At 48.2% G+C, this 25,205-nt stretch overlaps 1 protein-coding gene across 23 annotated transcripts in view; it reads right to left on the bottom strand.

Annotated features, from left to right (window-relative positions):
- Positions 1–1,286: 1,286 nt before the first annotated feature.
- TRABD2A (TraB domain containing 2A) overlaps positions 1,287–25,205 on the bottom strand; it is a 60,908-nt gene continuing 36,989 nt past the window's right edge. For 4 of the 23 annotated variants that reach the window (XR_009506418.1, XR_009506431.1, XR_009506425.1 and 1 more), the window contains 6 exons: positions 16,669–16,815; positions 12,588–12,762; positions 8,125–8,215; positions 4,082–4,333; positions 2,607–3,699; positions 2,063–2,317 (listed from right to left, as the gene is read on the bottom strand). Coding sequence is in view for 8 of the 23 variants with exons in the window: in XM_059942660.1 (XP_059798643.1) it covers positions 1,968–2,151; positions 4,082–4,333; positions 8,125–8,215; positions 12,588–12,762; positions 16,669–16,815 (849 nt within the window). In the remaining 15 variants the exon portion in view is untranslated. Of the gene's footprint in view, positions 2,318–2,606; positions 3,700–4,028; positions 4,334–8,124; positions 8,216–12,587; positions 12,763–16,668; positions 16,816–25,205 lie in introns of those variants that run through there. The other 19 variants (XR_009506422.1, XR_009506421.1, XR_009506423.1 and 16 more) reach the window with 19 other exon arrangements.

Below are 25,205 nucleotides of genomic sequence, written 5' to 3'. Positions count from 1 at the left end.
TAGGTTCTTCCGTTTCTAGACCAGATTAAGGCTCAGGGCCCAACACATGAGATCTGGGCCCGTGGTGCCATTCCGCCATGCTGTGGGGCTGGATTACAATCCTTAGAAGAGCCTGCGATCTTTCACGATAGTGCAGGTCGCTCCCGCTCAAGTGCAGAGGAATTTTCCGCTTTGGGGTAAAACTGTGTGAAAACTGGCCAAGCCGCCCTCCAGGTGCATTGGCACCCCTGCCACCTCAAAAGCAGTGCTGAGATGGAGCAGCCACTGTGGTCTGCAAACCATTTTGCGTCAGCCCTGCCAACCAGGTCTGTTGCTTCCTGGGCCCGGATATGAGCCAAGAAATTGGGTACCACCCAGCTAGGATGTGGGCCTCTGGAGAAAGCCACGCCCCCTGCTTACAGGAAGAACAGGGTCAGTCGCAGCAATCCTTCCCTCCCATTTTACCTTCCCGCCCCCCACCTTCACCCCCATACCTACCAAAACTAAGAATAGACTCAAGTCACTGAGAAGCAGGGAGCACCACTTCTATTAGGAATCAGAGGGAAGAGGTGCCTCCTAAGTCATGGGAGTGGCTGCAGCAGCAGAAGTCAGAGGGTTGACATTAGGCACCGCAGCAGCTGTAATCCAAGGTCAGAAAGCTGCAGGAAACTGTGCCAACCTCATGAGGAGCCTGGCCACTGCACAAACTTGTGTCTGCTGGAGCCTGCACACAACTGCCACTACTACCAAAGAAACAGGTCTTCTGCCCCTTTCACCTTCCAAATCTCACTAAGTGTATCTCATTAGAAGACTCTCGATCAGAGCAGCAAGGGAATCTCGGAAAGTTTAGCCCTCCTGCCCCTGAAATACAGGGGGCACAGAATGGAGCAAAGGTGGTGAATATGGCTCCTGAGTGCCATCACATCACTCAGTGGGACCCAAAGATCTTCTTGGCCCTGGAAATGACCAAGAATGAACCCACAAGAAAGTCTCTGGAAAAAGGAAGGGAAGGCCACAGAGCTGCAAGCCCAGGCAATCAAGGTACCTGAAACCAGATACTTCTTATTGGTCCCATCCAAGTCCTGGGCAGACCCTCTGGGTTTTTGTGAGCTGCTCAGAGGCCCAGGAGAACCAAAAGGAAACTCTGCCACAGGCGGGAGACCCTGGTCTGTAACCATGGTGGGAGCAGGGGGAGGGGGAGGGGGGCGGGTATCAGCTGGGCAGGGCTGAAAGTTCCCATTTCAGACTCAACTAGGGAAATTCTATTTTTAATCATTTTATATACAGATTCTTCATAAGACTTTATTTGGAAAACACAAAGACATATAAATAGTAAGTAACACACAGGACAGGGACGGGGGGAGAGGTTGAAAACCACTTTCTTGCACAACACTTCTGACAAAGCCTACCTATCCACCAGTCTTCAGCATGTGGATGAGACACCCTCACACGCTGTACATAGTGAAAGCACTTGTCAGAGTGCAGGACCCACACTAGTCACCAGACCTGGAATAGAGAGGAGCAGAACAGAAGTTCCACAGCCTACTGACTCTGTTGCATCCAGAACCAGGAGAGGACGGGGAGAAGAGCAGCAGGAAGGAGGAAAGGGGCAGGGTCCACGGTTGCAGGCAGGCCCAGGAGCGGGGCCAGGAGTGCAGCAGGGATAGTATTCAGAGCATGTGAGCAAAAAGAGCTGTTTGCTTGGTATACACATTGTGGCAAAAAATCTACACAAAAGAAGTATTTAACAATTTTCTTACAATTAATTATTTTCATACAGCTCATTATGTTACAAAACTATACACCTCCCCCAAGCATTGCTGGATAACCCAAAGTCATTCCTTGGAAAAAGAAGAATCAACGCTGGCTTTTTTATTTTGAGTCTCTTCTCCTGGGTTGGGCCTATCAGGGCCAGAGCAGAGTGTGGAGTACAAAATGGCTGTCCTTCAAGTCCGAGGCGTCAGGTCTTGGCTTGGCTCCTCTGGTCATTACAGGAGGGTTGTCTCTGTTTGGAAAGCCAGCACCAGCACCCATAACATAGGTGTCCAGACAAACAGGCAGGCACTGCTGACCACCATCTGGCTGTGGGGAGACTGCCCAGGGCGAGGGAGGCGCAGCTCGGCGGAAATGCGCCTGGCCAGAAAGGGGACCTGGAGCTGTGGGATCCCAGCACTTGGAGGCAAAGAGAAGGACACAGTCTCAGGGCACAGCAAGAGCCACTGGATACTCCGAGGCCCCCAAAGGTCTGCACAGCTTCTTTTCACCTCTCTCTTCCAAAGACAGGAATGGATCTTAGTATGTTAATAGATTTCCTATGTCTTGGCCCTCGTTACTACTGCTACAACAAAACCAAATGATACAGGCACTAAGACTAGCACACTGAACAACTCTCCCCCAGCTATTTGCTTCTTGGTTCAAGGATTATTAAAACTAGTTTGCTCAGACTTGCTAATTGTCAGCCTCCGGGCAATGTCAAGCAGGGACCCTCCTCCCTGACCACACGGAGAGGCACCGCCAAGCCAGGAGGATTCCTCTCCGGGTCTCTGGCTCTCTCCCATCCCCAGCTTGGGTCTCATGTGAACACCATGCAGCCTTCCCAGGTCAAGACAGAACAATCTCAGGCTCACCTGGTCCTTTCAGCTCAGCTCTGATGTAAAGTGCCCAATCCCTGCATGGCCACCTTGAAAGGAAATGGCCCAGACTGAGAAGGTACTAAACAGGTCAGTGTATTCCTCCATCAATGAAGGATGGTTGAGGAGCCTCCCCGTGTCAGGCACCATGGGGCACATGGACACCAACAGGATCTGTCCCTGCTCTCCAGGTCACATCTGGCTGCCAGCTTCTGTCCATTTAAAAATGCAAACCCCACAGCACAAGGAATGCCCGCCTCAAACCTTTCAGTGGCACCCTACTTCTCTCAGGCATCAGATTCTCACAGTCATTCCATCCAATTTACCTTCTAGACCTACCTCACCCCTCTTCCCACTGATCTCCCAGGCTCCAGCCAGAATTACTTCATCTTGGTTCCTTTAACAGGATCACTCTCTCCACATCAGGCTTTTTCACTGTTCCCCTTGCGGGGAACTCCCTCCCCTCGCTGTTCAGTTGTTTACACATTCAATCAACATTTATTATTAAGCACCTATGCAGGTATCAGATGCCTGCATCTCCTGATCCAGACTCAGAAGCTCTGTTCAGGCTTCTACTCAGCAGCAACCAAAAGGTCGCTTCCTCCAGGAGGCCCTTCCTGACACCCACCACCCTAAGTTAGGTAGTAATGTCCAACACACAAACACACACACGCACATCCCCGCAGCCCCCTACACTCCCCTTGTGAATAATCAACTCAAAATCCAGCTTCCTCCCCAGACTGTGAGCTCCATGAAGGCAGGGCCAATGTCGGTCTGGTTCACCCCCAAAGCCACAGCACCAACACAACAGCGGGCACATAGGAAGAACTCAAAAAGTTTGGTATAAATTGAACTGTATCCTGGATCCCAGGCCTCTCTGGTGTAGTTCTTCCAGCAGAAACCAGGCTGGGTCCCCATCTTTGGCTCCTCTACCCACCTCTGATCCACCCACTGGGCATCTCTGCGAGTGCACATTCTGTGGTCGCCATGCTCCCTGCAAAACGTAGGGGCTGAACAAGCCCATTCCTACAGAGGTGCTTCCAGCTCTGGAAAGCTATGAGCTTCTCCCTGATCTGCGGTGGAGAAAGGGCTGGAAAATCAAGTTCTTCTCAACCTTTTATTCCAGCCTCATGCTACTTTTAACAGACCCACCCATGCCTCCCGCCCCATCTGTTCTTTAACAAAGATAAATATGGGGTCCTGACCCCGGCCGTGGCTTGAAGCAATTACTTTTAATCTGGATTCACCTCCACCAGAGTGGACAGAAGACCGCTGTCCAGGACATGAGGAACGGGGAAGGCTGCACCGTGATGGTGGGGACACTAACCCCCTACCACAGCCTTGAACTTCCGCCCCTGAAGCAGTGTGACCCGCATTCCTGGGCTGCTGCCCACCCGCACTTCCGGGGTGAGGACTTACCGCTGACCAGGCGATGGGCTCACGGCTGGCCCAGCCCGGCCCAGCCACCTCACCTCTCCTCCAGTCGGACCCACAGGTCGCTGAACTGCCGGAGCCGCTGCCTCCGCTGCGGCCGCCTCTGCTTCTTCTGGAACTTTTGTCGTGCCTCGCCCGGCAGGTCAGCACTTCTGTTTAGAGACACGTGGAGCCGCAACAGTGGGGCCCCGGCAGACCCAGCTTCCGGTACCTGAGCTTCCGGGGCGGGCGCTTCCGGAGCCAAGACGGCAGAGGAGGCGGGCTGTGACAACGGGTTTCCGGTCTCTTCTCTGTAAGCAGGGGAGGAAGGAAGAGGGATGGAAGGAAGGTCCCCCAGCATGATGCCCTCCCCCGCCTTTAAGGCTCAGGACCTCACAAAAGGCAGATAATGTGAAGGTTCAAGCCGGCTGGGGAGGCAGGGGTCTCGAAGCCACCTCGAAAAGTGATCACTTTGACGCCTTTGTTTCTCCCTCACATACCCTCATTGTACTCCCTCCAAATCCCCTAGCCCTGGGGAAGAAATAAAAGATTCTTTCTTAACTGCTTATAATTACTGCACTTGCCTGACAACGGGTCACCGCTGCCTAGAAAGTCACCGAAGATTACGGCGTTTTAAGAGGAGTGAAAAATGTTTAAATGCTATTTACTTAGAACAGTTGAAGTGGCCCTTAACCCTGTTCCTCCCTCCTGTATCCCTATAAGGGCTCTGCTCAGAAAGAGGCTCTTCAACAGCCACAGCAGCCTGCCCAGATTCAAGTTCCCGATGCTCAGAATCATCCCTCAAGGACTGTCACATGGCTGCCGAGAAGGGGAATAAGGAAGGAGGTATCTCCACAGCCAGTGCCCTCGTTATGTCCTCACCCACCCCTTCCCTATGGGCATCTCCCTGGTTCTGGGCCCTTAGTCCCTCGCCCCTTCTTCTCCCTGAACAGGAGCTCCTTTAGAGATCTCATGCTCCCTCATGACCTCACCCAGGAGCACCGTAGAGCAGCGCACCACTGAAAACTCGTAGACGCTACCGTCACAGAACACAGGACAGCTGCTGCAGTCACACACATCAAACTCCCCAGGATCGTGGGAGAGGGTGAATCCAGGCCTGTGCACTGGATCTCACAGACTCTGATAGAATTAGGGGTAGGGGCGCTGAATGGATCTCTGGCAGAGGAAACTACATGAACAAAGAGGAAGGGGCTGGAAAGCTAAAACTGGGAGAAGAAAGGGCAGAAAGAAAAGGGCTGTGCAGGAGAGGAGTCCGAACTGTATCCTGACTCTGACAAGCTGTGTCACCTTCAGTTTCTTCATCAGTAAAGGAGAAGAAACCCCCCACCCCACAGGCTGGTTTTGAGGGTTAATTGAGAGTCGGTGTGAACCCAGTAACCGCCTGACAATTGATCAATAAACGTTCCTTCCTCCCCAGGGAAGTGTGAGCAGCCCAGTAAATGACAGGACTGGTTCTCAGCCTTCATTGTGTGTCAGAATCTCATGGAGAACGTAGTGGTAAGACAGGAATAAAGACACAGACCTACTAGAGAATGGACTTGAGGATACAGGGAGGGGAAGGGTAAGTTGGGACAAAGTGAGAGAGTGGCATGGACATATATACACTACCAAACGTAAAATAGATAGCTAGTGGGAAGCAGCCGCATAGCACAGGGACATCAGCTCCGTGGTTTGTGACCACCTGAGGGGTGGGATAGGGAGGGTGGGAGGGAGGGAGACGCAAGAGGGAAGAGATATGGGAACATATGTATATGTATAACTGATTCACTTTGTTATAAAGCAGAAACTAACACACCATTGTAAACCAATTATACTCCAATAAAGATGTTAAAAAAATTTTTTTTAAATACATAAAAAATCTCCTGGAGAGATTTTTTAAATATTGACTCCTGACCTCTCTTCCCCCAGGGGCAGGTGTCAGGGTTAGAGGCAGATTTAAGGAGTCTGAGAACAGCCAGCAACACACACACACACACACCCATATACACTCCCAAGCAGGGCCCTCTCTGGCAACCCCAAAGATAGTGTGATAAACCCCAGCCGTGCCAGTCAGCCTGGGGCCAGGGGCTGAGAAGTGATCAGAGGGCCCAGCCCACCCTGCTTTCCAAGTGCACACAGTCCAGTGGGTGAGGAAAGATCCACAGACCCTCTCCCCCAAACAAGCAGAGAATCCCTAAGGGCTGGGCTCTCCCCGCAGAGCTGAAGGAGAACGGGAGGGAGAGATGGATGGAGATCTGCAGCAGGACTTTCTCAGTCAGGGGAGGAGTGGAGGGAGACTGCAGACAGTGGAAAGGAAGAGCATTAGCAAAGGTGGAGAGGCAGCAGCGAGGACAAAAGGTTTTCCGATATCAGAGGCAGATCCGTGCTGGGAAAAGGTGGGGTCTGGGTGCCGAGGCATCAGCATGAAGAAACTGGACTTTGGAAGAGAGCAATAAGAAACCCTGAAGGTTTCTGAGTCAGGGACACTTGCAAGATTAGTCCCACAGAAAGGTGGAGAAGGGACCAGAGGGTGATGACCTTAGGAACAAAGGGGGCAAATCTGAGAGAGATTTTAATGGAAGAAGCTAGAGGCCTGGTGAAGGTGGAAAATGAGAAGAAGTCTTAGGTGAGGGCTTTTGTAAACTAGAAAGTACTGTGTGAAGAACTGCTGTTACTGATAAACGGAGTGCAAGATACGGAGAGAGGTGGTGGGATGAGATAAGCCCAGGATGTAGTCAAGTTTTCCAGAGAATCATGGCTCATTGGGATGGAAAGCGGGCTCCCAAGGAGGAACCTCTGGAGTGACGGGATAGAGGAGGACCTGGCCTGAGACAACATGAGGTGAAGGTGGGTCTTCCGAGTAGAAAGAGGGCACCTGGAGAAGGAAGCCATCGGGCAGGCACCACAGCTGGACCCCCCTCTCCATCCCCTCAGCAGAGGGCAGGCATTTTCCTCCTGGAGTCCTCGCACCACAGCTGAGGGCTCTGCCAGGAGGGGGCGCTGGTGACCACGATCTGGAGGGAGTGGGAGAGGAATGGAAGGTGTGCTAAACTGTGTTCCCTCAAAATTCACATGCTGAAGCTCTAACCCCCAGCGCCTCAGAATGTGGCTGTATTTGGAGACAAGACTTTTAAAGAGGTGATTAAGTTAAAATGAGGCCTTTAGGTTGGGCCCTAATCCAGTCTGACTGGTGTCCTTAGAAGAGGAAGTGTGGACACACAGAGACACCAGAGTTGTGCGCACATCAAGGAGAGGCCACGTGGGGACAGTGAAAAGGCGGCCACCTGCAAGCCAAAGAGAGAGGCCTCAGGAGCAACCAAACCTGCCGACACCTTGATCTTGGCGTCTAGCCTCCAGAACCATGAGAAAATAAATTTCTATTGTTGAAGCCACCCAGTCTGCGGTATTTTGTTAGGGCGGCCCAAGCAGACTGGTACAGAGTGGGTAGGAAGGGCCACCTTGTGCCCACTAGGACTGGACATGGGGCAGAGACTAGCAGGGAGGCCAGCGTGGGGCAGCAGCATTGCTGAGGGTGGGAGATCCTGGCCTCCTCAATTCTTTACGGAAGGGGCCACAGGGCAGGAGGGTGACTGCATAAAAATGAGAAGTAAACAGACCTGGGGGTAGGAAACAGCTCAGAGAAAGAGAAGGGGCTTTGCTTCTGCCCAGAGATGGGTCTGACAGGCACTCCCAGCATCTCCAGCCCCCCTGACCTTACATTATGACTGATTCCACCACCTGCCTCCCTAAAACTTCCCAAGGGCCCAGGTCAAAGGCACTGAGCGTCAAGCCAAATCACCCCTCCTGGGCCCCAGGACCAAGGAGCACCCTCCCCTTACCTTCCTTTCTGCCCCAAGCACTGCTGAGGAAAGGCCAGTGTGGCCTCTGCTGCCCAAAGTGCCCGGCCGGCCAACCCAAGTCTGACACAGTCCCAGCCACGAGGGGCCGCCAGCTGAGCTGGGGACCGAGTGGCCGCTTGGTGTCCGTGCTGGGGCCCCTGGAGCCGCTCAGGACACAGCCCACCCTGGCGCCCAAGCAGCCCTGTGCGGCTCTCGGCTCCCCTAACTGCTCCCCGACCGGGATAGAAGCACAGGAAGGTTACTCGTTGATGGGTCGTCCAGCGGGGGCGTGTTCTACCTCATAGCCTTCGCGCCGCAGAACATCAAGAACTGTGTTGTTGCCCATGAAATGCCCTGCAGTAAGAAAAATGATCAGAAATGTGGCAGCTCTCGTGACCCCCAGACACACACTCCGGAACCAAGAAATAACCCTGCCAACCCCCTCCCTTCTGACCAGCCCAGTACAGTTCAGAAAGCTTTTCTGCAAGGGGGCCTCTCAACAGCTCTGCCAGGCAGGTAGGGCAGGATAAGCAGCGTTTCAGAGATCAGGGCTCGGGATCAGAACCACGCGGTGAGCTGCCCCGAGGCACACAGCTAAGAGGACACCAAGTCCCAACCTTCCACCTCTGGAGCCAGGATTCTCGTTTATGTAAACCAAGCACCTCTGAGACCCCAGGCCCCTTCTGTCCTATGTTTACTTAAAAATGCACAATAAAACCCTCCTTTTAGCAGAAGCCACCATAGCTGGAAACCTCAACCTGAATTTTATTTCACTTCTTTCTTTTTCAATAAAAAGCAACAAAGATCAACCAGATAAGCTTACAGTGGCTTCGTCAAATAAGTATTTTAAAAGGGTAGATCCTGGGATTCATCTTCTCTCGTTTCAGGTTTTGATGCTCAGAATTGACATGATCCTCTAGGGTCGCAATGCCCCTCTCTGTGACAGTTGGCACGTTAATGTCCTAAATGGCTAATTAAATTGCAGCGCTCCATTCTCTGATCCAGCAGAACCTTAGATGTATCGTTATTATCTCCACTTGAAAATGGAAAACAGGTAAAGTAGGCTCAGGACTTCACACACAGAAGAAACAGCAGAGCAGAATCTAAACCCAGGCAGCTTGGCCCCAGGGTCTATGCAATTTTGACAACCGAATACTCAAGACGCAGAGACCAGGAAAGCAAATTAAGGTCCATCCAAACTCTCCCTGCGAAGAAGCAGAGGGAACTTAGAGCAGCCTCTGGGAGCCTGGGGAGCCCGAGGGTGGTGTTTGGGGCAGAAGGTACTGGGCTCTACTGCATTCTTGGGTCCCACCATAGAGTTTAGGACGCCAAGACTGATGAAGGGCAACTGACTCAGATGAAAAGGATGTTGGCAAGGCCCAGATTAGCCCCGGTGCAGAAGTGCAGCAAACTCATGTATAGAGTATGCCTGGACTCGGGGCGGGGGGAAGGAGACGGAGCTTGCAGAGTGCTGCTGCGAGGGCTTCCATTCTCCCAGCCATTACCAAGTCCATGTGACAGGGAGTAATCACAATAATAAAGATAGTGAACATTTCCTGAGCATTACGAGGTGCAGGGCACTGTTCTCAGTGCCTTACACATCATTCAGCCTCCCCCCAACAACAACCCGATAAGGTAGGTGTGTTATTACCCCCATTTTACAGATGAGGAAGAGGCACAGGTGGTGCCCAGGTGGTCTGGCTCCAGCGTCCATGCTCTCAACCAATTAGGAATGAAAACAATATTTGTGGAGCGAATGAACAGCCCCTATTAGCAATCTTTATCATTAAGGACCAAGCTATTCCGTGTGACTTCAATTTCCTTCTACTCCAAAGGTGAGCTCCATTTCTCATCTTTAAATTTCATCTGCAGATCCCGTCGCTGTTGCAGTTTAAACCTCTGGAGCTTTCAGTCTGGGGTGATCCTCACTTTACAATCAAAAGTGTGCTAACCACACAGCACTTTAAATTTCTCACTGCCAAGGCTAAGAGTTTGGGAGCAATTTCTGAATTTCTGTGGTTCCCTCTGGTCAACTCAGCCTTCAGAAGGCACCAGAAGAAATAGACTCATGAGGTGGAGAAAGCAGCCCCACGAAGACAACTGCACCCTGGTGGCTATCCAGGACACTCCTCATACCCAGAGTGCCCAGGGGCTGTGAGGTCTCTACCCAGAGCTGCAGCCGTATGAAGAACCATGACTGAGAATCAAGCAAGCCCAGGTGTCCCAGTGTCACCTGTGCCATGTGTCCAGCACAGTCCCCGTCTGGAGGGATGGCCCTCCAAACTGCCCAGGTCCAACCCACCTGGCAGGCCGACGTCCTCTCAAAGCCTCTCCTTGCCCCTGCTCCCAGTGCCCCATCATCCCAACAGCGGATGGCAGGGAAGCTCTTAAAACATCAGCTGAGTCCAGCAGGAGTGGCAGGCAGAAGCCCACACTCAGGGGCGGGCAGCCTTGTGTGCCCAGCTCTCGCCTGTTCCATTTCGCAGACCTGCCAGAGCCGCTGGAACAAAGCCACAGGCTCTGAGTCCTAACAGAGGACCGCCATCACCCCACGAGGGGACGAGCCACAGGGGCCTCTGGGGCCTGACCCCTGTCAGGGTGCCTGCAGGGTGAGGGCTGACAGCTGAAAGCCATTCATTGACACAGGCGAGACATGGGCACGGCGCCACACAGCACGGTCCACAATCCAACTACGGAACACGGGACTCAAGGCAGAGGAAACCCACACCCTGACCCACTCAGGGCTACCAAGGCAGACACTGCAATTTGTTTCATGATAGAATTTTTCAACAAACAGGATACAGGAACCTGACCCCTTATTTTTTTCTACAACAGCTTTATTGGAATCTCATTCACATAACATAAAATTCTTTCTTTTCAAGTGTACGATTCAGTGATTTTGGGAACATTCACAAAGTGGTGCAACCCTCTCCATTAATTTTAAAACATTTTCGGGAGCTGAGATTTTGATAGGGCTTGCGCTGAATGTGTAGCTCAATTTGGGGAATATTGTCATCTTAACATTATTTATTATGTCTTCCAATCCACAAACATGAAATGTCTTTCTATTTACTTAGGTCTTCTTTAATTCCTTTCCATGATGTTTTTAGTTTTTATTTTGCATCTTGCTTGTCCCTAAATTGAGTCCTTAGTGTTTTTATGCTGTTGTAAATGGAACTGGTTTCTTTTGTTTTAACTTATTTTTTTTATTGAAGTATAGTTGATTCACAATGTTGTGTTAGTTTCAGGTGTACAGCAAAGTGATTCAGTTTTATATATATGTATATATAAATGTGTATGTATGTGTAAATATATGTACGTATATATTCTTTTCTGATTCTTTTCTATTATAGGTTATTACAAGACATTGAATATAGTGGAACTGGTTTCTTAGTTGCATTTCTGCATTATTCACTGCTAAGGTATAGAAATACAACTGGTTTTTGTATATTGACCTTGTATCCTGAACTCAGTTATTAGTCCTAATAGGTGTTTCTTGTGGATTACTTAGGATTTTCTATCCACAAGACGATGAAAAAAGATATGGTTTACTTCCTCCTTTCCAATGTGAATGCCTTTTATTTCTTTTCCTTGTCTAATTATCCTGGCTAGAACCTTTAGCACAATGTCAAAGAGAAGTGGTGAGAGCAGACATCCGTGTCTTGTACCTCATCTTAGGAGGAAAGCATTCAGTCTTTCATCATTAAATATGATGTCAACTATGGGTTTTTCATAGCAACTTTTTTAACAGGTTGTTAAAGTCCCCTTCCATTCCTAGTCTGATGAGTGTTTTTATCATGAAAGAGTTCCATTTTGTCAAATGCTTTTCTGCATCCATTGAGATGATCGTGTGATTCTTGTCTTTTATTCCATTAATATGGGATATTACATTAGTTGAGTTTCAGATGTTGTGGTAAGCTAAATAACGGTTCCCCAAAATATATCCAGATCCCAATCCTTAAAACCTGTGAATGCTATCGTATATGGCAAAGAAGGGGGGTAGGTGTTTTGCAGATGTAAGTAAGCTAAGGATCGTGAGATCAGGAGATTACACTGGATCACTCACTGCTATTCCGGAAGTGCTTCTCTCCAATCCCCGCATTTTATTGGTAAGAAAAAAAAATTAAGTGGGGTGACTTGTTCAAGTTTATGAAGCTAGTGGAAGAATTGAAAGAAACCTAGACCAGCAAATACACACTTCTGCACACTACCCAGCCTCCAGCATTTCTGTCCTTAATTCTGGAGGCTGCAAAGGTATGTTAAAATCCCTCAAGAAGATAAGAGAATTTATTTCAAAAATCCCACAAAAGGAAATAATTTTCCCAGTGTATTTCCATGTATACTACTCATCGTTAATAATAGCTGATGTATCAGCCCCCAACCTTATACTTAGGAGGCTCACAGTCAGGTAGGAGAGAAAAAACAGACAAATTTTAAGGGAAGTTAAAAAACAGAAAGGTGCCAGGAAGAAGTTGGGATTAAGTGCTGAGTTCAGAAGAGGGAGAAATGCCTTCCTGCCTGGGGAGTGTATCAGGAGCCCCCCCGTGGAGGGAGAGCTAGTGTCACAGGCACCAGCAAAGTTTCAGCCACGATGGATACTCTGACATCATCAAAAAGTCAAAGACGGTGTCACCCCTCTCACCGCATAGCAGGGCCCACCTCGACACCCCCTCCTCGGGAGAAGCAGTAGAGCCCTGGGTCTAATCAGAGGTAGCCTGCAACTCACCGGCTCCAAAGGCAAAGAAAAAGCCTTTGTCAGGGAACTCCTCCAAAAGGGCCTTCACCCACTTCCCCATTCTCTCGTTCTGCTTGTAGATAAGCTCCCGGCGGAAGTAGCTGTCGATCTCCTGAGCAGTGACGCGCTCCTGAAGTGGTAGCGTGGCATTAATAAAATTGGGAACCTCCGCCAAAATAAAGAGAAAAAAAAATAAGGGCAACAGAGTTATGAACAAAGCTGCTTAATTTGAGCATCAAATCACCCAGCCCAGAGAGTCAAGACACTGTCAAGAAAAAGGTAAAAAGTGACACACCATTCTGGGAGCCTCCTGCCGGCTATTTTTCCAGACAGTAATATCATTCTCTGTAACCCAAGTGAAAAAATATTAAATGAAGTGCCCTGAAAGAACTCTTAGCATATGTCAAACAGTATTTCTGTTCCATTTAAATGATTCTATTTGGGGAATTCCCTGGCGGTCCAGTGGTTAGGACTCCTGGCTTCCACTGCAGGGGGCACAGGTTCGAACCCTGGTTGGGGAACTAAGATCCTGAAAGCCACACGGGCAGCCAAAAAAAAGAAAAAGAAAAAAAAGATTCTGTTTGATGCTACGTGTTTCTATAAGGAAACCATTTCTGTGCATAACACGTCACAGTTGTGTTTTTTTTTTAATTGAAGTATAGTTGATTTACAATATTGTGTTAGTTTCAGGTGTACAGCAAAGTGATTCAGCTATACATACAGTTTTTTCCAATTCTTTTCCAATATAGGTTATTACAAGATCTTGAATACAGTTCCTTGTGCTATACAGTAAATCATTGTTGTTTCTCTAATTATGTTTAGTAGTTTGTATCTGTTAATCCCAAACTCCTAATTTATCCCTCCCTTCCCTCTTTTTTTTTTTTTTAGAAATTCACGTTCTTTTATTTATTTATTTATTTATTTATGACTGTGTTGAGTCTTCGTTTCTGTGCGAGGGCTTTCTCTAGTTGCGGCAAGCGGGGACCACTCTTCATCGCGGTGCGCGGGCCACTCACCATCGCGGCCTCTCTTGTTGCGGAGCACAGGCTCCAGACGCGCAGGGTCAGTAATTGTGGCTCACGGGCCCAGTTGCTCCGTGGCATGTGGGATCTTCCCAGACCAGGGCTCGAACCCGTGTCCCCTGCATCAGCAGGCAGATTCTCAACCACTGCGCCACCAGGGAAGCCCCCTCCCTTCCCTCTTTTCCCTTTGGTAAGCATAAGTTTGTTTTCTATGTCTCTGAGTCTGTTTCTGTTTTGTAAATAAGTTCATTGGTATTATTTTTTTTAGATTTCACATATAAATGATATCATACATTCATCCTTCTCTGTCTGGCTTACTTCACTTAGTATGATAATCTCTAGGTCCAGCCATGTTGCTGCAAATGGCATTATTTCATTCTTTTTTATGGCCAAGTAATATTCCACTGTGTGTGTATATATATATATATATATATATATATATATATATATATATATATACCACATCTTCTTTATCCATTCATCTGTCAGTGGACACTTGGGATACTTCCACAGCACATCCATAGTTTTAACTTGTTTGATTCACACATGATTTTTTCATAAAAATAATTTTACACAATTACATACTTTAGAATCAACCATTATGATTCAATTACCAAATACATCGAACTTCTATAGACATTCAACTGTTTTATAAATTCCTTATCTTTACATCTTCATTATTTCTCCAATTCCCATTTCTCCCTCTCGCTCTCTCCACTGTTCTTTGCCCTACTGGTGAATATTTCACCTGATTCCAGTGCACATCTTAGCCAGTTTCAGTATTTTGGCTAACAGCAGGGTGCTAATGCACCAAAACTGTGACAATCAGGGGTGGTTTTTGCAACACAGTAGCTGTAGGCGAGGCTGACACGTTGCATTGGTTCTCTCCCCAGTCCCAAACCTCGGCCTCCCCCCACCGCCCCCTCTCCTGCTCCCTGGCATTTAACAAGGTTAACCATTACCCTAGTCAAATACAGAGTAGGATATGTACCCGCCTCCTTCTCCTACTTCCAGTACCCTCCAAAAGACCTTTTGAAAATCTTCACACTCTGTAATGTAGACATCTATTTCCATTTTCTGGATAACCAGCTCTCCTTCTGTTATTTCCTTGAAATGATATTCTTTCATTTTCAAGTCAAGAGCCTTCACCTTCTCCTTTGTCATCTTTTTTTTTGATCATGTCATTTATGTAAGATCCTTCCCTCCGTTTCCCAAAATCTCTTCTCTTCCGCGCACAGCAGTGCCTTTCCACCAGCAGCCTCTCCACGCAGGCAGCCCCAAACGTGCAAGGTGACCTCCCCCTGCCGTCCTGCTCCGCCTTCTAAATGCCAGACATGCCCTACGACCTGCACCACTCGGCCACGCACCTGGCCCTCATCCCACAACGGCAGGCACATTCCCCATACCCCCCACCACCCTCAGGGGCCCCGTGAACAGGACAGGTGTGGAGGAGCCACAGGAGAGGAACGCATAAGACAGCTGTCCCCAAACAGCTCTGTCAGCCGTGCCATCTGCCCATATAACTAACTCCCAAGCACCTCCCAACCCATGTTAACTTTTATCTGCCGCGTCAAATTTTAATTTCCCAACTGACCTTCACCCTTCTCCCCACTTCCCCCACCCAGGGTGTACGTAAGAATGATCACCACCATAAACTCTGCTATGCCGTTTTTAGTGTATTTCTTCTTTTCCACTTCCTCTTGCTTGCTCTGCCTTGGTTTTACTTCCTCCCTCTCTAGACTTTCTGGAAAGTTCCTTTTATCTTTTGATATTTGCAGGGTGAGTCCCTCTCCCTGGGACATTCCTTTTTCACCTCTTATACTCACTCACATGTCCTATGACAGGGTCCCCGGATCTACCAGACCTGGACAGCATCCCTCACACCCACCAGCTCCCTCCTCTCTCTTTGCCAGTGTCCTGAAGGTGGGCAAGACAACACGCTCCCCCATCTCAGAAGCTCAGCTGGACTCGCCACTTCCACGTGATCTTAGTGGGGAAGGGAAGGAAGCCAGGGTTTGTCCCACGGGAAGCTTGTTGATCGAAGCATAACAAATATCCATCCTACCTCCCTCCTGTAGGGAGGCTGCCATCCTCTGAGCCCTGGCCGGCCACTTTCTTCCCCTAGGTGGCCCCCAGGTAAGGCCTGTCCTGTGTCTACACCGACTGCACCAGTTCGGCCACACTCACTGCAGTACTGCAGGATGGAATCCATGTCCGGAAATGCTGGCAGCCTCCCCAGCTTCTTATGTGCCCCCTCGTAAGAATACCATGAACACTTCCCATTGCATCGTGCTCACATGTTTCTGGAAGTCACCGGAAGCTGCAGCCAAAGCTCTGCTCCATCATTTCTCAAAAGTTACCTAAGTCAGCAAGGAGGCTTTCAGACTCAGACCCCTTCTCCTCTCTGAAGGCTGGTTCATGCTGCCTGCTGCCTAAGCCATGGGGCCTGCCGCCAAGTCCCTTGAAGCTTCATCCTTTGACTTCATCTGGGAATTAACTCTCATCAATGCCCCTCTCAGTTCTTTTTTTGTTTTTTTTAATGAATTTATTTATTTATTTATTTATGGCTGCATTGGGTCTTCGTTGCTGCACGCAGGCTTTCTCTAGTTGCAGCAAGCAGGGGCTACTCTTCGTTGCGGTGCACGAGCTTCTCATTGTGGTGGCTTCTCTTGTTGTGGAACACGGGCTCTAGGCGCGAGGGCTTCAGTAGCGTGGCGTGTGGGCTCAGTAGTTGTGGCTCATGGGCTTAGTTGCTCCACAGCATGTGGGATCTCCCCGGACCAGGGCTCGAACCTGTGTCCCCTCCATTGGCAGGAGGATTCTTAACCACTGAGCCACCAGGGAAGTCCCCCTCTCAGTTCTTAAGTTTCTTAAAGAATGCTTTTGTTAGCTGCAGCATCCCACTCCACACCTACATCTGCCCAATTGTATTTTTAGAGCCCTTCATGACCTCGATCCTCTGTACACAGGATGTCCTAGTGTCGGCAGGTAACGTCCTTATTCTTGCACTTAAATGCACCCTGAGCTGAGCAGGGGATAAGGGCTCTCACCTGGGAGCTGTCATGGCTGAAGATGATGGAGCTGAGGTCCCCGCAGTTATAGTGTTTGATGAGGTCCTCTGTTGTGTAGGGGATCTGAAGGCTGCCCGCTCGCAGGCTCTCCTGCTGCAGGAGGGTCTGGTTTAAGGCAAAGATGACCTGAGTGGAGAAAATATAGGTCTCTTTTAAGTCCACTGACACAGCAATCATTAGCTGCCGTCTTATTTCTTTTGTCCATGGTTGGCAATAGCCTCACCTGTGTTCGTTATATAAGGACATGGACCTGCTGCTAAAAAAGGGAATGCAAGTCCCTGGACCGTGACCAAAGAAAAGGAGGACAGTCCTGCCCAAGTCAGCCCCCATCAGATGACACCTGGGGAAGTGCCTTAAGAGGGACACCGACAACCTGGAACTCTCCCATGACAGTGATCAAGAGGTGAGGGTCCCAAAGAGCTGGCTGTGAGGACCTGGGGAGGTGGGGCAGGGAGGGACACACAGACAGACACACGAACCAACAGGTTTCAGTTACATCAAGGACTGGACAGGACTGTACACAGTACACACAGGTCTTTTCCAACCATCAGGGTGGCATTTGCCAGCTAATGGATTCATTAGCTCCATGGAATGTTAATGGAAGTTATTGTGGGAAAAAGAGGGGAAATGAAGGCTACACAAAATCAAACAGATTTTTATCTTTAGGAACTTTGCCAAGTCTTGACACACTAGAGTGTGCTCTGCTTCTCCCCGAGGAGGGGAGAGCGTGCTGGGTTTCCCAAGCTGATTTCAGGCACACATCACAAGAGAAGGGTTAACTGGAACATCTTTGGGGACAATCCAGACTCAAGGAATTTTACAAAGCAGTGAATTCCCCTTGGCACTGGAGAGCTAGGTCAGAGGGGGAAAGGCGGGGATTCTGGCACCCGGTGGGAATTGGGACCAGCCACCCTCTACAAGGCTCCTGACAGCACTGTGGCATTTTCCCTCTCATTCGCTCAAGTATGGACACAGACATATCACCTTTGACAGCTGCCCCAGTAGTCAGTGTATAGGATACTGCCTTTGCTGGAATGTTCCCCTCTCCCTCTGGCTGAAATGCAGACAGGCGGGACCTGTCTGATCATGAGGTCTTCAGCAGGAAATTTTCAATTCTCTGGGGATAACACATTGCAGGTCTCAAGTCATCAAATGACACTATGCAGCCCCAATCCCCTTCTTTCTCCTCCTCATTCTGAGTGGCAAAGAGCATGGGAGTCTTGTCACTTTGCTTCCCACAGGCCACCGCACGTGAGCCTGCCTGCCACACACCCTCCTTCCACACCCCTTCCTCCCTGGGTTACTCTGTCCCTGTCAAGGCACCTTAACCAAATGCGGAGGGGGGCAGCTCCCTCTTTGTAAAATCCCCTCCTCTCCTCTCTTCTCTCCACATCCCCCCCTCCCTGTCAGAGACACCTCCTCCAGCCTCTCCTGGAGGTCAGCTCCCCAAGGATCTGCAGACCAGCTGCTTCTATCTTGGGACAGGACCCTCTGGGCCATGCTGTGTTCCCACCCTCCCCACCCCTCTGCTGGTGATGTGAGTTGACAGAAGCAGACATATCCATGGGCATGTTTGCAAATTTCAGTCTAAGTGAGGAAACTCATGATGAGCCCCTGGGTTCTAAAGCCATACAGTGAGGACCTATCCACACCACTGGTTGTTGCTAAATGGCTTTCAATCAGCTGGAGGAACGAACCTTTGGAGGGGAGGCGCGGGGGCGTTATGGAAGCACCTCTCAGGTTTGCCATGCCCCAGGCTAAGGCTTCACACGTTCTGTCTCAGTATAACTCATCCAAACCAAGATCCCAGGTTCTGATCAGCTCACAAACACCTGCTTATGGCTTTTAGTGTTCTAAAGGCATTCAGGATGAGCCCAGGTTACCTGTTGCTAAGAGACCTTCCTCTAAGAGTTTCCATTGACTCTGTAATGTTTTTTTAAAGTGTTCTTGGTATTTAGAGAAGATTGATCCACTCATTCTAATAGACTCACCAGTCTGCAAATTGGGGAACACTGTATGGGCCACATTATATGTTAAATAAGAACTTTGATTATTCAGTCCCCTCTCAACATATTCAAGGGTCACCTGTTGACAAGAAGCTTACAAAGACTTGCTAGGATGTTTGTCTTTGCTTTTGATGATTAAGCTTTAAATAAGTTTGCATCCTAAAACTAAGCCAGTAACATTATTTTCTGAGTGCTGACTATGTACCCTGCTAAAGAGTTCGCTTCTGTTCTCATTTAATCCTCTCAACATCCTAAAGTAGTAACTATTGTTAAATCTATTTTAAAGAACAAGAAAATGAGGGGGAAAGAAGTTAAATAATTTGCTTATGGTCACATAGCTTAGTAAACCAAAGTGTCCACACAAAGTGTATGAACCCAAACAGTTCAATACCAGAGCCCGAGATCTTCACCACCATGTTGTACACGAGGTACGCTGCTACCAAGTAGCATAACTGACTTTTGTCATATGGTCTAATTTAAATTATTAGGCTTATGCTAAAGACCTAGGAGTCTGAAATTGGGAAGAAGGGAGGGAGGGTTAGAGGAGGGAAAAGAGAGGAAAATGGGGAAGCAGAAAAGGAATCAGAAAGAAAGGCACACTAAAGCTTTTTTTTCACCCAGATAAGAGTAGCACTCACACTATATCTAGAAAACAGAAAATTTTATACAAAAGAAGTTTTAAATTGCCCGTAATTTCAACACTCGAGTTATAACTGCTTTTAACAACATGTGGGTATATTTTGAGTATATTTTCTTTCATTTTATTCTATACCTTTTATACAATTGATTGTATTATACATAATATTTAGTATCCTTAACTGTGTCACCTTGCTGTACAGCAGTAATTAACACAACACTCTAAATCAACTATACTTCAATTAAAAAAAAAATTAGTATCCTGCACTTTTTGTGTGACAGTGTAAGCATCTCCTCACATGACAGAGTTCTTAGCCTCACATTGCATGTGATAGGCCATCACTTAGCTAAACTTTCTATTGTCAAATAGTTAGGTCTTCATTTTTTAAAAAACTATCATGAATAACACCGTCAAGAGTATCCGGGAGCAGAAAGTTTTTTCTATTTTCAAATTATTTCCTTGGTATTGATGCCTAACCAGTCAAAAGATTTTTACTTTTCTTTTTGCTAAAAACCTTTTTACTTCTGCTTTTTTTTTTTTTTTTTAGTAAAAATTTAACTCTCCGTTAAAACACAAATTCAATAAGCATTAAGTGGTAACACAGACAATCTCCCAAAGCCAATTTTATACAGAAGCCCTGCCTCCGGTACAATCTGTACATCCGAGCTGATGCAGCCCCAGCTGCGTGCCAGGGGAACCGCGCTGCTGCGATTGCACACGCCCACGGTTCCCTCTGCCTGGAAGGCTTCTCCTACCCTCATCCCTATGGCAGACACACACGTGTCCTTTGAAATAGCAACAGGAGAATCTCCTCCTCGTGAAGCCTCTGTCATTAACTCCCAGGCACAGTGAGACCATCTCCTCTTTGCCCAGAGCCTCCTGTGACTATTCGATTACACCGCTAATGGCATCGCTCTGTGTAGCCACCCCAAGGGTAGCAATCGTGTCCTCCTCACCTCTGCATCCTTCCCATCTGGCAAACAGGACATGACATACTGTAAGCATTCAATAAATTTTGACTGAACGAATAAGGTTTAGAAATGACTCTGCCAAAAACTGAAGTCTGAGGCAGGATGGACGCTTAATAAAGGAAGCCCAGCAAAATTTTGCCAGCCAAGCCAAATAGGGAGCATCTCCAGAAAAGCCAGACTCACCAAACTTCTCAGAAAAGTAAATGGGGGGTGGAGGCAGGGGAGGAGTATTAGGCCTAATGTGGGGGGGAGTAAATCTTACCCCCAGAGACTCACGTTTTCTTTGAGCTTATCCCTCAGCCAGCTTTGGGAGGTCTGCATTTGGGCTTATTCCTTAAATGCTTGTGCCTACCAAGCCTCCATTCTCTTAAACTCCCATATTCTCCTGGTATAAATCAGGATAGGCTAAGCTCTGTCACAATAACAAATTAAACCTGAAATTTCAATGGCTTAGCAAATGTCTGTAGCTTGCTCACACAAAGTCTGAGTGAGGTAGTGGCCCTTTCATCCATCTAGTCCCTTGGGAATCCAGTTTGGTTTATCTCGTGACACTCTTCTCCCATCGGTTTCCATGGGAGGCAATGGAGTCAATATGGCAGGCGACCTACATTTCCTAAATGCCTCAGCCTGGAATTCCCACAATTCATTGGCTAGAAGTAGTCACATGGCCTTGCCTAATCCTCAAAGGGGCTGGGAAATGTAGTCTTCCCATTTGCCTAGGAAGAAGTAATGTCCTTGAGACATTAAAATGGTTGACGGGGAGTTTAGTGCATTAAGTTAGTCAAGATATCAGACACGTCCCTATTCAGAATTACACAGAGTCCCTGGTGGAAGAAGAACATCAGAACAGTAACCTGGCCAATGGTGCTCATCCTGAAGGTTCCCTGGCAGCCTGTGGTCCTCAAGCAACAGAAGATCTGGGGACAGCAGAGGCTGGGGATGGGGGTGGGGGGAAGCGCAAGATAGGGAGCAAAAAGCCAGTCGTAATCCTGGGTTGGCCTAGAATTCTGGAAATTGAGTGGTTGGCCAACCAAGCATCATCAAGAATGAGAGAGTGTAATGGATCTGAAAGGTGTCATGAAAGGTCATTCTTGTGTCAATTAATAAAGAACAGAATCACAGCAAGTACAGTGCTAAATATTCCTGAAGTTCATTCATTCTTCTTCCATTCATTAATTCAGCCAATAAATTGTTATTGGTGCCTACTGATCCAAGCACTGAAGATACAGTAATGAACTAGAAAGACAAGATCCTTGCCATCCTAGGGTTTTCATTTTACCTGGAAGTGTGGGAGGTGATGTCAAGAAGAAGAGGAGGAGGAGGAGGGGGCTGGTGTATCACAGAAAGACATCACCCTCCCAGAGGCAGTGGCCCAATGTTAAACTTTCACTCTATGATTTCAGGCTTGCTAGGACAGCCCATCCACAAGCAAATCAAAACCCTTCCCAGATTAGCCCTTTGCTGCTTTGCCTTGGCAGGAAGGAGGTCCTTCCTTGTGGCACCCAGCAACTCTGAGGAGGCCATACTACAAATACATGTCTTTTAAGAAAGTGTGAACAGTGAACTGTGCATGTGTCTGAGTTGGTGCTAAGTCTTTTTTTTTTCCTAAAAAACCACAGAAACGCCCTTTTAAAATCTCTAACACAACTTCGTATACTCACCGAGTCTTTTCTTCTAGAGCTGCTACAACCTTCTAACTATTAACCTTGGAGGCTTTAATCCTGTGCTTATTTATAGCCTAACTACTTCTGAGAGGCCTTAAGCATCTTGCAGATGAAAAGCCAGCACCGGATAAGCCACTGACCACTCTGCCTCAAGTGCCCACCTAAGAGATTTGGTGGAAGGGGCTGGGTTTTCTTGGCTGGAAAGAGCAAGGATCCCAGCCCACAGTGCTCCCTGGAAGATCCTGAGCACCAAACACAGGGCTCGTTATCTGTTCCATGAAACGCATTCAGTGAAAGCCAAAGGAAGGCTCAGAGAAGCACCTAAAGGGACAGTTTGGCCCAGGTGTTCCTAGAAGGCAGCCGCCCCAACTCCTCCCTCCGTGGCTGAGCAGGGACCTGGGCAAGCCTCTGGTGCAATTTATGTCTAACGGAGAAAAGCTCTACTGACACAAACTAGACTCCTGGGAGAAAGACCAAACATGGTTTCCTGAGGAAGAAGTCTCTGAGTGAGGCCCAGGGTTTCCTTGGAGCCTAACACACCCAGTGACTCTGAGCCCTTGTTAGCTACCATCTTCACCACCACACAGCCAAGGACGTGAGTCTCTGCCTCCTCCAAACAGCAGCCCTTTATCACCTCTGCTGCCCAGACCTCGGCTCAATGTCCACTCCTGGGGCCACCAGAGCTCTGTCCAACCAGGGGCAGGGCCCCGGAGGCACTGCTGGAGGTGCCTTCCTTGCCGCAAACCCCTGGTGCAAAGCAAGGGTGGCCATTTGTGTCTGCCCCTGAGTAGAGGAGGTCACCACCCCAATGTCCCTGCAGGAAGTCTCCACGTCTTGAGGAAGAGGACACAGAGCACATGACGGCTGCATGAAAACAATACACAGCCCCAAACTCACCCCAGCTAAAGCCACTAAGGGCCAGACCCAGCTTCCTCAGAAACCTACAGGGGCCCCTCCAAAGGATTATCAACTGTCAATCGTCCTTATGTAGTTTACTCTCCTTGCTGTGCTTGGCAAATTCTGGGCCAGTCTAGCAAATGTGGGGTTCCAGGATGTGACTCACAGAGAAGCAAATTCCTAAGAAACAACTCTGTTTGGCTAAGTTAACCCCAGAGGCATCTTCCAGGAAGTTCATCCTGATGGGCGTTGTCAATGACCTAACCTCCTATGTTGCGGGATCAGTAACAGGTGATCGTAGGTGGGGCACAAGGACTGTTCTGAGACAGCCAGAAAGCCCAGGTGTACTGGACAGCACGTCCAGCCAGGGGCCAGGGGCAGGCAACCGGGAAAGGGAGCCAGGGCAAAGGAGCAGGCACGGGGTCCCAGCCGAGGGTCCCTGGCCATGCATGCTGCCCCACACCTCCTCCCCAATCAACTCCCCACTGCCCACTACCCCTTGTATCCAGTCAATTCCTTTCTTTGGAGTTTCTGCTAACATTTTCTCACATGTTGCACTGGTTGTTAAGATAGCTAGGACTATCTTAACAAACTGTGTAATTTAAACAACAGAAACATATTGTCTCACAGTTCTGGAAGCTGGAAGTCCAGAATCAAGGTGTTAGTGGTGTCATGCTCCCTCTGAAGGTGTTAGAGAGGTTAGGTTCTAGGCCTCTCTCCTAGCTTCTGGTATTTTCTTGGCTTGTGACAGCATAACTCCAATATTTACATGGCATTTTCCCTTGTGTGTCTCTCTGTGTCTTAATTTCCTCTTTTTATAAGGACACAGTCATATTGGATTAGTACCCACCCCAATGATCTCACCTTAACTTGATCATCTGCAAAGACCCTACTTCCAAATAAGGTCTCGGTCACAGGTCCTGGGGATTAGTATTTCAGTGTAAGAATTTAAGGACACACACACAAAAAAAGAATTTGAGGACAAAGTCTACTCATAAAGCATATCAATCTCAGCTCTACCCTCTTTTTAATAGTTAATATGGGGCTTCCCTGGTGGTACAGTGGTTAAGAATCCACTTGCCAATGCAGGGGACACGGGTTCGAGCCCTGGTCCGGAGAGATCCCACGTGCCACGGAGCAACTATGCCCATGCGCCACAATTACTGAGCCTGCGCTCTAGAGCCCACGAGCCACAACTACTGAAGTCCACGCGCCTAGAGCCTGTGCTCCGCAACAAGAGAAGCCACCGCAATGAGAAGCCCGCACACCGCAACGAAGAGTAGCCCCCGCTCGCCGCAACTAGAGAAAGCCCACGCGAAGCAACAAAGACCCAATGCAGCCAAAAAATAACTAAATTAAGTAAATAACTTTTTAAAAAGATAGTTAATATGCATATGGTAAAAATTTCAAACAGTACAAAGAAATGAATCTCCCTCCCATTCCTGTTCCCCAATCACCCTCTCTAAAAGTAATCACTGCTGCTAGTGTCTTGAATCTCTTTCCAAGGATAGTCTCTGCATGTAAAAACAGACAGATAGATACACAGACAGACAGACAGATAATAGATAGGTAGATAGATGATAGATAGATAGATAGATAGATAGATAGATAGATAGATGATAGATAGATAATAGATAGATAGATAGAAAGAAGCAGAGATATCACCTCCACTTTTTTTGGTTTTGTTTTTGTTTTTGCTCCTTTGGCCTTTAAGCAGTCAAATAAAAACCTTTCCATAAATAAATACTGAAGCTATACATTACAATGTAATGTAAAACAATCAAGGAATAAAAAGCCAAGTCTTGGCAAACAGAGATAACTTCCATTGTTTTTGAAGTAAATGCAGGCTGAGACTTTCTATCCACAAGGTAAAATCAATGACTAAGGCAAATCATAGAAAAGGAAAAGGGAAATTTCTGACAGCAAGAAGGGACAAAATGAAGGTTTCCTACACCTTTCCAGTGAGAAAGCAGGTTGGATACAGGAAGCCCCTTGGAGGCATCCCAGAGGTGACCCCACTGCCCCTAATCCAAAGAGGTCCTGGGACCTCTGCTCTGGGCTCAGGCTGACTCAGGCAGATCCCAAGGAGAAATCCAGGCAGAAGTCTACAGTTGAAGATTTCATACAACCCTACAAAGATTCAGGTTCATTTCTCCAAGATCTCAGATGAGCCAAACACCCAGATGGTTTGGTTTTCCCAGAAACCTCCTAAGCCAATTTTTTTCCAAAACACAGATTATAACTCATTATCCATCACATCATCATGGACATAAGTCTTAGCAGGCCTCACACACCGCTCTGCAGCTTGTTCATCTCTTTTCCTCCTCGCATCAGTCCACAC

Source organism: Balaenoptera ricei, chromosome 13 (assembly GCF_028023285.1).
Source record: "Balaenoptera ricei isolate mBalRic1 chromosome 13, mBalRic1.hap2, whole genome shotgun sequence".
Lineage (NCBI taxonomy): Eukaryota > Metazoa > Chordata > Mammalia > Artiodactyla > Balaenopteridae > Balaenoptera > Balaenoptera ricei.
This window is presented reverse-complemented; position numbering and strand designations above follow the sequence as displayed.